General features: G+C 31.9%; 1 protein-coding gene across 2 annotated transcripts; it reads left to right on the top strand.

Moving 5' to 3' along the window:
- Positions 1–7,320: 7,320 nt before the first annotated feature.
- On the top strand, positions 7,321–13,569 carry LOC139521497 (uncharacterized). 2 transcript variants are annotated; one of them, XM_071314978.1, is made up of 3 exons: positions 7,321–7,485; positions 8,649–8,694; positions 11,633–13,569. In XM_071314978.1, the coding sequence occupies exons 2-3, from the start codon at positions 8,683–8,685 to the stop codon at positions 13,505–13,507; spliced, it is 1,887 nt and encodes a 628-aa protein (XP_071171079.1). In that variant the 5' UTR covers positions 7,321–7,485; positions 8,649–8,682; the 3' UTR covers positions 13,508–13,569. The 2 variants fall into 2 exon arrangements, with proteins under 2 accessions (XP_071171079.1, XP_071171074.1); XM_071314973.1 differs by lacking the exon at positions 7,321–7,485 and having other exon boundaries at positions 8,578–8,694.
- Positions 13,570–13,619: the final 50 nt, after the last annotated feature.

Here is a 13,619-nt window from a genome sequence, read left to right as displayed (position 1 = left end):
GCTCATAATAATCTTTTAATTGTCCTACACGATATACTTTGTAATACCGACTGGAATTATTACGGCAAGCGGTTGTCATTTTGCTATTGTGAACCGAATTATGATTTTTATCTGACAGCATTCGAAATAATTGCTTCATCTTGACCTTGTGTAGTTATTTCCTTGCTATGACAAGGAGTGCTGATGTCAGTATAACAATGATTGTTAGATCTATATTATTATCAGAAACATTCAAAATCATAAATCGAAAATAAACGCGTCAACAAACGAGGAAAACAAATGAACAAGAAGAACACCGAAATGCAACAAAATCAAACGTCAACACACATAGAAACTTACTATTTGATAACAGTTGCCATATTCCTGATTTGGTATAGGACAATTTAGGAAAAAAAATGGTGTGTTGAATCTGGTTAAATGACATGTCAAACCTCCTGAAATCTCCCAATACAGAGAAACGCACAATCAAATAGTATAACAGTCGACACAACATGCAAATCGCAGAACAACAACGATAAAATTGAAAATGGAAATGGAGAATGTGTCAAAGAGACAACAACCCGACCATATAACAGACAACAGCAGAAGGTCATCAATATGTCCTCAATGCAGCGAGAAATTCCCGCACCCGGAGACGTCCTTCAGCTGGCCCCTAAATAAATATATATACTAGTTCAGTGATAATGAACGCCATACTAAACTCTAATCTAATTAAAATATTGATCTCTGATTACGTTATACTTCATATGTAGTATGACGTAAATCAGAGATCAATATTTTAATTAGATTGACTAAACTCCAAATTATACACAAGAAACTAAAGTTCAAAATAATACAAGACTATCAATGGCCAGAGGCTCCTGACTTGGGACAGGCGCAAAAATGCGGCGGGGTTAAGCATGTTTGTGAGATCTCAACCCTCCCCCTATACCTCTAGCCAATGTAGAAAAGTAAATGCATAACAATACGCACATTAAAATTCAGTTCAAAAGAAGTCCGAGTCTGATATTCCATAAAAGACCAGAGGATATCAAAAACAATGACGCGCTTACGTAACTAACATGAAATCTCAAACTGTATACAACCAATTTACAATATTCGTCCAATGGGTTTTTTTTTCAAGACAATGATGGTATGAAAAGGCAATTTTATAATTATTTAGACTACAAACCATAAAACATAACAGAGTTAACGTTATCCAATCGAAACCATAACAGAAAAATAAAAAATAAATCCAAGAATGTTAGATGTACAAAACACCAAGACACGCCGCACAGCAATGCAAATTCACATTCCCTCTGACAGTTACATATGGGGAAATAATAAGAAATAAATTAAAAAAGACCAATATAATGTTCGTACTTAGGGTATATGTTTCCGTGTATTTCTTATTTACCTCTAAAAAATATATACGTTTCAAATTTTACGTTTTGTAATTCCGTTAATTATGCCAATTTCTCTAATGAAGAAAGGGGTCCAAGGGGGCATTCAGTATCATAGGTCGAAAGAGAACATGTAAAATGCCATTTTCATTAGAAAAATAAGAAAAGAAACAAGTCCCAAAAAACACTTCTCTTGTACCTAAAGTTCAAACAACAAGCACTCGACACAAACGAAATAGAACGGAGTGTGCTCTACAATTGGCACTCTCGCTGTGTTACTCGTGCTTAAACCTTTTAATTTGGAGCTTTTTATTTTGTTACACATCAAACATAGACATTTAGACATCACCATAAACCTCGGTTTTATATGTGATATTTGTTTCAAATTCTATATTACAGAACATTCGGTAGCTATAAATGATGTTATTTATCCTGCGCATTCATTTACCTTACACTTAAGAGGACTTAAAATCGGCACGGAAACACAATGCAACGATCAAGTTTGCGTTTTTGAAGTGTTTGACAGATTTATGTTTTGTTTCATCGAAGTATGTTATTTCTAAAGATCTTAAAGATTCTGCACTATAATAAAAGAAGATTTACTAGTTTAATCAATAGCGTGTCTGATGCATTAACACATTGGATGCTAAAATCTGACTAATATTACTTGATGCACCTAGATATTTATTGATAAGCTGTTTTATTATTCCACGTAATCTTTAAAATTCAACTGTTATATTGCCTGTAACATATTCATAATATTTCTATATTGATATTAAACATTAAAAGCAGATATTGTATTCCATTTGAATTTGTGGAGATATCACTTTTTTATTGAACATTAAAGCAGATAATTTTTCCATTTTGTAAAGATATCACTATTTTTTATTAGACTCATTAGCGGATCCAGTGGGGGGGGGTTCCGGGGGTTGGAACCCCCCTTTTTTTGGCCGATCAATGCATTTGAATGGGGACATATAGTTGGAACCCCCCCCCCCCTTTTTTTGTCCTGGGTTGGGACCCCCCTTTTTAAAATGGCTGGATCCACCCCTGAGACTTGATGGTAACGCACATATCCAAAACGGTTCATCTTTTTCAGAGTAATCAACAAAATGCGGTTATATTGGCATTTCAAAATAATCTTTATTTCAAGGTCTTATCCTCTGTAAAAAAATGTGCTGAATACCGAAGTCGTCCTGGGACCGACTAAAGAAATATTTTATATAAGTTTCATGAAATTTCGACATCAATTGTGGGCGAGAGAGTGCTTAAAATACAATTTTCCATGGAATTATCATTTCCAAAAGACATAACTCAGTTAAACATATTGATCAGAGCCGATTTAGAACTCGTCCGAGACATAACTTATGTTGACCTTTGATATAAATTTTCACACAAATCCTACTGGAAATGATGACTTTAAGGTACACACAATATTATAATTATTTGATAGCTAGGGTCATAACTCTATAAAGCTGTCAAAGATATATATATGTTACAGGCATTTTCAAAATTTAGGCATTTTGTAAAATGACTGAAATTTTTAGGCATTTTCTAAAATGCCTGGATGATTTAGGCATTTTACAAATTGACTATTTTTTTCAGGCATTTTATAAAATGCCTGAAAAAATTGTAAGGCATTTTACAAAATGCCTAAAAGACTAAAACTGAATTGAATGTACTCAAAATTTAACGACTAGAAATATCAAATAGGTAATTTTATTCTATCATTAAATATTGCATAAAATTTAAACAGTAAAAGTTTTATAATTGTAATTAAATCATTTACATTAACACTGAAGATGACAATTATTTGTTCCTACATGTAATGTTTGGATGACAGGGACTGTTACACATTTGTCCTGACTTTTTGCAAAGACAACCTTTAGTGTTACATCTAGTTTTACCACTAGCACTACAGCCACATTTTGTGTAACCTTGACCATCACACAAAGAAACTTTACTGACAGCTTTTCTAAAGGATATTTCATTATCATAATTTACACATTGAATAGCAATAAAGTTACTGTCAGATAGTTCAAACTGATTCCTGGTGTAAAGTCCACGTAGTATTCTATCTTTAATTCCAAATTTATAACCATGCGCTTCCTTTCCAGTAACAACAGCAATAAGGTTACGCGGGTCTCCATTTTATCTCTTCCACCATGTCCAGTGTTCAAATGTGCTCTCATTATAATGCTGTATATTTCCTCTGCATATGCATAATATAGGATAGGATCTGTCAATGACTGTCGCTTTTTAATCAATTTTTCTACATCACCACAGTGTAACACATAAAATCTGCAATTTCAAAGTATATAAATTTGTTAATTTGTTACTTTTCAATAGTGGCCTTATACAATTAGCATAAAAGAATAATTTAGTAGCAGAAAAAAAGAAAGAAAAACAAAAAGTCTCAATGTTTTGATGTTTTGTCAATGAATTGGTGCAGGCTAAATTTCCAGTGGCAAATATTTCATTCATATTCAATAGGCCTATGAGGCAATCTAATGAGAGTTGTCTCATTGGCAATCATACCACATCTTCTTATTTATAATTAATGTTATTAGAAGTTTTCATATGTGATCATGTACTTTTTTTACTTGTTTAAGTTGTAGCTCAACAGAAGAAATGCACCTACCTTTGCATATGATAATAATCCGAAGAATGTCCTTTTAATCCATTCTTAATTTTGTTCAAAATAGTTTCATATTTTTCTCTGTTCCATATAATACTTTTCTGATTAGAATCAGAGTTTTCAATTAATTGGTTTGTAAATCTTTGTTCTGGTGTAAGAACAACATACCCTTCTGCCATGATGAAAAGAAGATCATTAATGAAATACAGAGTGAGTACTTACTCAAAGTTGTTGCTCTATAGAGTTTCTAATTATAGACACTCAAACTAGTAAAACATAAAAACTTAAGCTGCAGGCTACATTTTTAAAGAATAGTTTTTAAATTTATTTTAATCAACACTTTTTTGTAGCTTTACAATATATTTTTATCATCTAATTCATGTATTGCATATTTACACAATTTGCCTGAAACAGGTCAGGCATTTTGTGAAATTTTCATTAAAAATTTCAGGCATTTTACAAAATGACTAGGTTTTTTTAGGCATTTTACAAAATGCCTGTCAACTTTAGGCATTTTAAAAAATGCCTAAAAATTCAGTCATTTTACAAAATGCCTAAATTTAGAAAATGCCTGTAACATATATATAAGTCTTAACTAAGATCTTGTCTTGCTGTTATTTGTTAATTACCGTGTTCACACTGACCTAAACTTAATGTTGTGTTGTGTAGACTTATCTGTTCTACGTTTTTGTTGTTGTTTTGCCCTGACGTTGTCAATTGTAGGCTTATATTTCAGAGTAAATGCTTTAATGGAAAATTATGAAATACCCATATAAAGGCAATACCTCCAATAAAGAGTCAATTATAAAAAGATATTCAAATTAAGAAGGCTTTATTAATTCTAACGTCACAGTCCTCAAATTGCACCGAGTACCCAAATAGCACAGGTCTATTCAACAAAAGAAGCTGCAGAAATCGTATTAGTTTTCTTTAAGACTTAACTATTCATGATTTTATAATTCGACCTTACATGATAAACACGTCTTTCAACACAGGAAAATATCTTTAATCTAACAGTATATATATATTATATATATATCAACAGATGAAGCATTTACTGGAAAAAATAAAATCTTCGGAAAGATCGCAATTTTTCTATGACTCTATATAGATTCAAAATCAAATTGGTGTAACTACATAGCATAAAAATACGTCTACAAAAAAAACACAGAATGGAAACTTTTGTCTATAGCATAAAACAAACGTAGATGAAGAAACTGTCAAAAATGTGCAATTTGGGTAACTGTACTTTATTCTTTATACAAAAAAAGTTTTAAACACAATTATCACCTTCACTGCACATAGTAAATAGAATATAATACAAACGAAAAGAAGCAGGAAATTGCCTAAGGCCGCCAATGGGTCTTCAATACTGCGAGAAAATTCCGCAATAAAGGCGGGCTTCAGATGGCACCTAAACAATAATGTATTCTATTTTTGTGAAATGGTTTCAACAATGAACTTCGAAACATACAATGAACCTTTTAAAAAAAAATTACCACACACACAATAAAGATTTATAACAAGTTTAGTTAAACATGTAATACAATTTGAAAAAAAATTAAATCATTTCATTCTGTCGAACTACATAGAGGACGTTATCTTATTACTTATCTATAAACTGCATTTTATATCGTTCAAGAAAAGTGCGATCTAGGTGCAATGTTTTATTCATTGTCATTTTACACATTGCATTAAATTTAATTGACGTCATATAAACATTGCACGCCCATTGCACTGACAAAACGTTCTTTGTATTGCATGTAACAGATGCAAGTAGCACATGATACTGTAATGTTAAAATGCACGTAGCAGAATAAGCTTCCGAATGGAAACTTAAAAATACAGACGGAATCCGCATGTGCTTGTGTTCGTTTAACATGGTTTGAGTTCATTAGTTATGTCATTGAATGAAAAGCATGCCGCATTGTTTTAATGTGGTTTGTTAACTAACTTCCCTATCAGAAAAAGGAAAAAAAATCTTCTGACTACACTAGAATGGGATTTTGCAAGATATCAGTTTAATACCGTCAACTAATTCCTACCAAACAAAACCATTTCTGTATTACCTTCATCAGGAATGCTAAAGCCAGATAATTTGAAAGCCAACGATGTATAAGAACCGAAACAGTTGAAGAGCTAAACTAAATCTTTGCATTTATGAAGGTTTTCTCCCCATTATCAGCGTATGCATTTTTTCCTTATACATGTTATAGAGAAAAGTTTATTTCCTATTTTTTTATGGGGAGGTGGCGCAGAAACATATACCAAATCTTTATTAAACAAATTGCTAATGGGCTGTAAAACGAGTTAACTTTGTCTTATAGATTGCAAAAGAAATTATATTAAAAAAAGAAGAATATATATACATGAATTCAAATCAATCGTAAAGTATTACTGAGTGTATCGTTTTATCCAGTGCCTTTATTTTCTGTATTTTTTTCAATTTTCTTACTTTCAGTCTGTTGACTGTGTCGCTTTAGAAATGAAACTTGTGTTGTCTTTGGTCATTGCAGACTGAGGTTCTATAGTGGAATCCATCTAAAATTCTCCAAACATATAACATCGGTGCTCATATCTAAAGTCAAAATAAATTAACAAAACAAAAAAAAAACTAAAAACTAAAAAAAGATGCAGGAAAAAGATCATTGAGAGTTAAAAAGAGAGGGGCGAAAAATACCAGAGGGACAGTCAAACTAAAAAAATCGAAAATAAACAGACAACGTTATGGATGAAAAAAGACACATAGACAAATAATAGTACACAATTAAAACACAACATAGAAAACTAAAGACTAAGCAACACGAACCCCACCAAAAACTGGAGGTACCGATCTCAGGTGCTCCGGAAGGATAAGCAGATCCTGCTCCACTGACATCTTATCACAATCCCGGTAAATAGCCTTGTGTGGGTTACATTCGTGAAAAGGGAAGGTGATTGTAGTTACGACATAAGGAACATATCATTTAAGTTTTCAGCCATTAATCTATATTAAGTTTTTGAAAGAAAAAAAAAACCCTCTTTTTCAAAGTGAAAGGGTCATTCCCTTACTAAACAAGTTGAACATGACTTATAAAGTATAAAAGACTTTTCTTATTCAACATGTTCAATTCCTAATTATACGAATATTACATTATAATGTATTGCATACCAGATACTTCCTGTAGCTGGCCGCAATACAACTAAAAGGTTCAACTGACAATTTTAAAATATTTTAATAACGAGTCCTTTCGTTCATAATTTGTTTTGTAATTTGTTCCTTATAGATGTGCTCCTCAATAGCAGGAGGAAGTTACAGATGAGAACAGGTAATTGGACGTATCATCAACTTGAGCAGGTAATTGGACGTATCATCGTCCCACAGAATGAAAATTATGTTTGGACTTTTGAGGATAAAACGATTACGATAAAATATACCATAAAAGCAAATTTGTAAAGATATATCTTCTCCGATAAAAGTTCGAGGTAAAAGTCTAAACTTATTCAAATTCTGAACAGATGTATAAAGTAAAATATAGCGAGAAGAGTCGATGTGTAAACTGCGCCAGGTTGTTTCGGCCCCATAACAGTTCGGTCCAAATCAATACGGCCTATAATTAAAATAATGAATAGAATATAATATAAAAGAAAACGTTATTTTGATTCTGCATTGCATACAACATACCAACATAATCTCTAGTGTGTTTTTCCCCATATATATAAATATATAAAACTTCTTCAAAACATATAAAACAAAGCTTAAAATTGACCTTATTATTTTTATTGAATTTAAAAAAAAAAAGCCATACCCCCTTTTTTTCAAATTGAAGTAGTTGTTTTCTAACAATGTTGATGAACGTAATATTTACAAATACATTAACAAGACCTTAGGCAGCAACCATTTTTTTTTGGGGGGGGGGGGGGGGGGGGGGGCTATGGTTTTTTTTGGAAAAAAAAGTTTGTTTCCAGTTTTTGGAGAAAAAAATAATTTGTTTTTGATTCTGAGAAAAAAAAATTGTTTGTTTCAAGCTCAGCTGCCACTATATGTAATGGTAAAATTGAAAGAAAAAAATTGTTTTCGACTTGTTGCGAAAAAAAATAGATTGTTTTTATCGCCGCAGGTGAAAAAAAAGTTTGTCCAGAAAAAAATCCATAGCCCCCCCCCCCCCCCCAGAAAATCAAATGGTTGCTGCAATAGAAATTTTATTGACTATACAACAGGAAATTATACATAGTTCGTTCTTTTGTTGTACTGTTACACGCATACTACTGTCCCATCTTGCTAACATGTTAAATACCCCTGCCACATTCAAGGGGGGATAGGACCTTTATCGGGATTCCGAGATTGGGTATTTTTTAGCTCGGGATATCAGGATTGACCCTTTCGGGATCTGGGAATATTTTTTTTCGAATTTCGGGATGTCGGGATTTAAATTTGATGAAATATGAAAGCAAACAAGTTTTTTTTCAATTATGGGGTCCTAACATACACAACATGCACAATACAACATAACAGCTGCTCTTTAAATAAAGATCTTAATGTATGTGTCAAGCACATCAAGTGCTCCTTAAATGAAGATCTTTCCAAATATTACTGTATTGATCACAATTTCATATGTAATCTTATGAGTCCTCGTTTATTATTTTAGGATAATCACTTGTTTAGCTGAAAAATCTGTTGTAATGGAAGTCAATGTAAGTAATCATAAAATTAATGAAAAGAGTACATTTTTAAATACAATAACTTACAATAACCAATCTCTGCATGATGTGATATGTTGAACATGTTTAGCACTTCAACAGAGGCTGAATGCTTGTACTAAAAACTATTTGTCAGACAAATTTGCTGTGTGTATTTTTTAATCTGTAAGGCATTTTTACAATTATGATGCTTGTACATTGATAGAAGAAGCATGCATATGTTCGCCACAATTAATTAGATGATAATTTTTTGAGACATCAAAGACAACTTATAAACTACCAAAACTAATTTATTGCTCAGTTAGAATTTAAGCATGTTGCACTTTTCTGATCATTAATTTTGTGTTTTTCAATGGCCCCCAATACACACTATCAAAAAAATGTTCAGCAGAAAACTGACATGTGAGGCACTCCTGTTCCAATAGGAGGTTTTTGTGGAGCCTGGGACTTTTGTCGCAAAAGCGAGACATAGCGTTCCTACATTCCGCCGTGGCCACAAATATTCACTCTGTTTAAAGTTTTTAAAATTTAAACAACTTTCTTTAAATATCCTGGATTACTTCCAAATTGGATGGAAGTTTGTTTATGATCAGAAGAAAGTATGGATCCCAAGGTAAATTTTGTTAACAAAAATCCTGTTTATCCATATTTTCTTATAAATTGATTTAGTTTTTCTGCCAGTTAACGCTACATTCACTTTGTGGTTAAAATTTTAATCAAATTTTAATAACTTGCTTAAACTATCCTGGATTTGTACCAAACTTGGACAGAAGCTTGTTTATCATGTTTATGATCAAAAGCAGTATCTAGAACAAAATTTTGTAAAAATTAATTTCCTTTTTTCCGTACATGACTTATATATGTAAAGGGACTTAGTTTTTCTACCATTTATCATTAAATACAGTTTGCAGTTAAAGTTTAGAACATTATATAGACAATAGCAAAAGTAAGCAAGACACAGGGTGCGGCATATATTACCCTTACCAATTTTCTATTGATGAAAGACAAAGGTATTAATAGATTTTGTATCGATATATTCAACAATGAGCAAAGCCCATACCGCATAGTCAGCTATAATAGGCCCCGATAAGACAATGTAAAACAATTCAAACGAGAAAACTAACAGCCTTATTTATGTAAAAAACTGTTTGTATAAATCTTTATATTTCAAAAGGTTTAAGAGCTGGATGCTTTCATACGCTGTATACTTATACATACCTAATGTTTCCGTCTGTCATATATCCATTATCCTTGACCTCATTTTCATGGTTCAGAGACTACTTAAAAAAATATAGCTTTTTTGTCATGTGAATTTCTCACTTATTATTGGTATGAGGATAACTATATTTGGTAAATTGGTTCCTTGCAACTTTTACATATCTGTCAGACCCCAACCCTCAGTACCTGGATCAGTACATACAATCAGTGATGCAGGTTAAATTCGTCATTATGTCTGTTTCTCAAATACTAAAAGTAAATAGGTCAACTATATGTGGTGTATGGAATCAGTCTGGTAGGTTTCATCTGACCTTGACATTATTTTCCTAGTTTATTGGTCAATGTTTGAGTGCTTTAGTCTATTTTACAAATACTTGTAAGAATAAGCCATATCTATTTGGTGTATTTAGTTTAGTTTAAACAAATTTATTTATAGTTAATTGGGAAACAAGTTATATTAATCCCTTTCCACTTTGCAGGTGTATTTAATCATTGTAAGGCATACATGTCTGTCTGGCAGGTATCATCTGACCTTGATCTCATTTTTGTTGTTCATTGGTCAATGTAAAGTTTTTGAGTTTTTGTCTGCTTTATCACTGAACATAAGCAATATGTCATCTACAGTCTACATTTGGTGTGAGGAATAATTGTATTAAGGAGGCTCGAGGGTATAAAAATTTCAGAAAAAAATCAAACATTTGTTTTTCATTACAAATTTTATTTATTTCCTTTTGTGGTTGTTACTTTATCATATGGTACAAAAATCATTCAAAACAATCAATTTGTGTTGGCCCCAGATGACTTTAAAAATGTATACATCATTGAAAAAGTTCCAAATTATCTCCCTTTGGTGGAAAAATGCCATTTTTTGGCTCTAAAATTGAAATATTTTTTTCAACTCATCGGTGACCTATCTTTTTTAATAAAATTTCCATATAAAGCTGTACTAAAACTAAATTATTGTAAAATTTTAGCGATTTCTGTAATAAATTCCTTTTTTTATTTCGATATTACCTTTATTTCTCCTATTACTTCAACAGAAAAAAACCACCTTTACAAAAATGTATGCTTCTTTCGAAGGCAGATTGTGAGCGCAAATGAATGGTGACCCCACTTTTTTATTTTATTTTTCTATTAACTATAAGATAAAATTCATTTATAGAAAAATATAGAGAAATCCTATATAAATGATTTAGACCCACGAACCCCCTTAAGGTGTAAATGCTTGATTGACAGGATTAATTTGACCTTCACCTCTTGATCATGGATTTAAAAACAAATGTTCAGTTGATGTGATACTTCACTTTTGTTAAGTTTTTAAACATGAAATTAATTGTACAAGAATGCCAGATGAGCAACACTTGCTCCTTATAGCCTCTTCCCAGGACAATGTGTGTCTAGAAACTTTGGTTTATATGTGAATACTTCTGTATGTTAATTTAAACTGGTTTATCTTATCAAACATACATGACAAAGTTCAAACTTATAATATATAGTATAATGCACTTTTCATCAACCTATTGTGACATGGTCCTATCATGCTGCACATTAATGTTATATATTAGGATCTACATGTATTACAATTGTAAGTTTCATTGAACTTTCATAGTTTATCTTATTGTACGTGTGGTACCTACATCAATGATCATTATTTAACATTTTAAACTGCATGCAAGTGATTTTCTTTTAGAATAAGTTTTTTCTCATCTTTCAGGAGTTAGATGCCAGTATTTGGGAAGTTCCAAACTCTCAGATGGTATCACCATACATTGGACACTTTATGAATATTGCCAAGTATAATAGTGCAAATTATTATTTTGCTCAAACAAGATTTCATGATTACTTTTATGAATTGATAGAAAATAAAATTGAAACATTACATGGTATAGATGAAAACTGTATAATTGGTGTCAAGGGAATAGGAATAACAACCACCTTAGTCTATTATGTCATCACCTGCATCAAAAAAGGTATCAAAAACATTCATTATATTGACTTAAACTTGGTTAAAGGTGAGACACAGATGAATAGGTTGAAAAAGTATGCTGAGGAAATGAAGTCATCAAGTGTGTTAATTCTTGATCATGTGACTTTGTTTAACAGAAGTATTGTAGCAGATATTAAATCTCTGGTACCTATGAGTAAAATAATCTATGTTAAATCAGGGTTTTCAGCAACAAGGCACCAGTTTGATAACTCTATTGGTTACGAGTGGGAGTTAACCCATGAAGAGTTCAGAATGATCTGGATGGAATCAATGAGAAAGACAAAGCATACTGCAAACTTACAAAACCAAGGAATTTTTATCACAAAACTTTATGATACTTGTAAGGACAAATATATTTTAACACCTCGTTTACTGCATAAAGTGCATATATATTTTGTGATTGATGGTGATCAATATAGCCCAAATGAGGAAGACGGAAAAGATGTTGATTATTTTATTATGAGATACAGATCTAGTTTAGGAAAAGATATTACAGAATTTAGATTAAGACTATTGGAAATGATGGAATGTGGAAAGCTGCAACAAAAGTATCTATGTAGTGAGCTATCTCTCCATTCAAAAATCCTTTTAAATCAGGTTAAAATCACAGGAGGTATCCTCTTAAACCTGGAAAGGAACTGCCCATTCAAGATTCCAGTCAATATATTCCATTGTAAATACGGTATAGTAAAAGAAAAGGATATTGAAAAGGATACAAGATTTCTAGAAAATGGTTTCCAAAATGGAGATAAATATGTGAATGTTACCATTACACCTACAGAGCTATTGAAGCAATGGGAGAAGTTATTTCCCTTTGATGTACATTCTATTATTGAAAACAAAGATGCAATAATGGTTGAAAACATGTTAGATATTTGTTTTCAGTCAGAAGGAATTAGGAAAGAAATGGAGAATGAACTAGTTCGATTACAGTATCAGTTCAGGACACTGATTATTCCTGGTGATATTAGGGATTCAACCTCTGAAACCCACTGTAAGGTATCGGATGTATCAGTCAGATATGTCTTACCTCAGTGTCAATCTGTAGCAATCGTTTCAAACCTAAGGGAGATAACTTATATAAATCTTACAGCATCTCATCTGGAAAATGTCGCAGCCAAATTAAAATGTCAAGGTGGTGACAGAAATGTTGAAAAGATGGCATACTTTTTAAGAAATGAAATTGAAAAGAATATTGAGCGCTGCCTAATTGTTCATCCAACAATAGACATTCTGAAAGGTTTTGATTATATATTGTACAATTGCACAGAAACCAGAAATGACATTGGAGCAAAAAAGGCAAAGAAAGCTAGACAAGAGAGCTTTCCCATATTACATTTAGTACAATTGACAACAGGTGCCAAAGGTACAAGTAGATCTGTAGCAGAATCTCTAAAGGTATTAAAGAGTGTGATGGATGGCTTTGTACATCTTCATATGACAATCATCATTGCAAGTAAAGACTGTCAGACTTACACATTCAATGGAAACGTTAATTTTGAGAATGTATCAGTTGTTAACTTGACCCATCTGGCTATAGGAGGAATGATTAAACAGAGTAAACTGTTAAACAGTATTGTTGGCATGGTGAAAAGGTCATAAATTGTATAGGTGTATTAGAAACACATGTCCAGACTTGAAAGTTGCATAAAAAGATATCTAATATTGTGATTTTTTCCTCAAATCTCTTGGTTTTCTTCAACAAAACAAAAGC

The sequence above is a fragment of the Mytilus edulis genome, chromosome 1, assembly GCF_963676685.1.
Source record: "Mytilus edulis chromosome 1, xbMytEdul2.2, whole genome shotgun sequence".
NCBI lineage: Eukaryota > Metazoa > Mollusca > Bivalvia > Mytilida > Mytilidae > Mytilus > Mytilus edulis.
The sequence above is the reverse complement of the archived record's forward strand: the minus strand, read 5'-3'. Positions and strand labels throughout refer to the sequence as shown.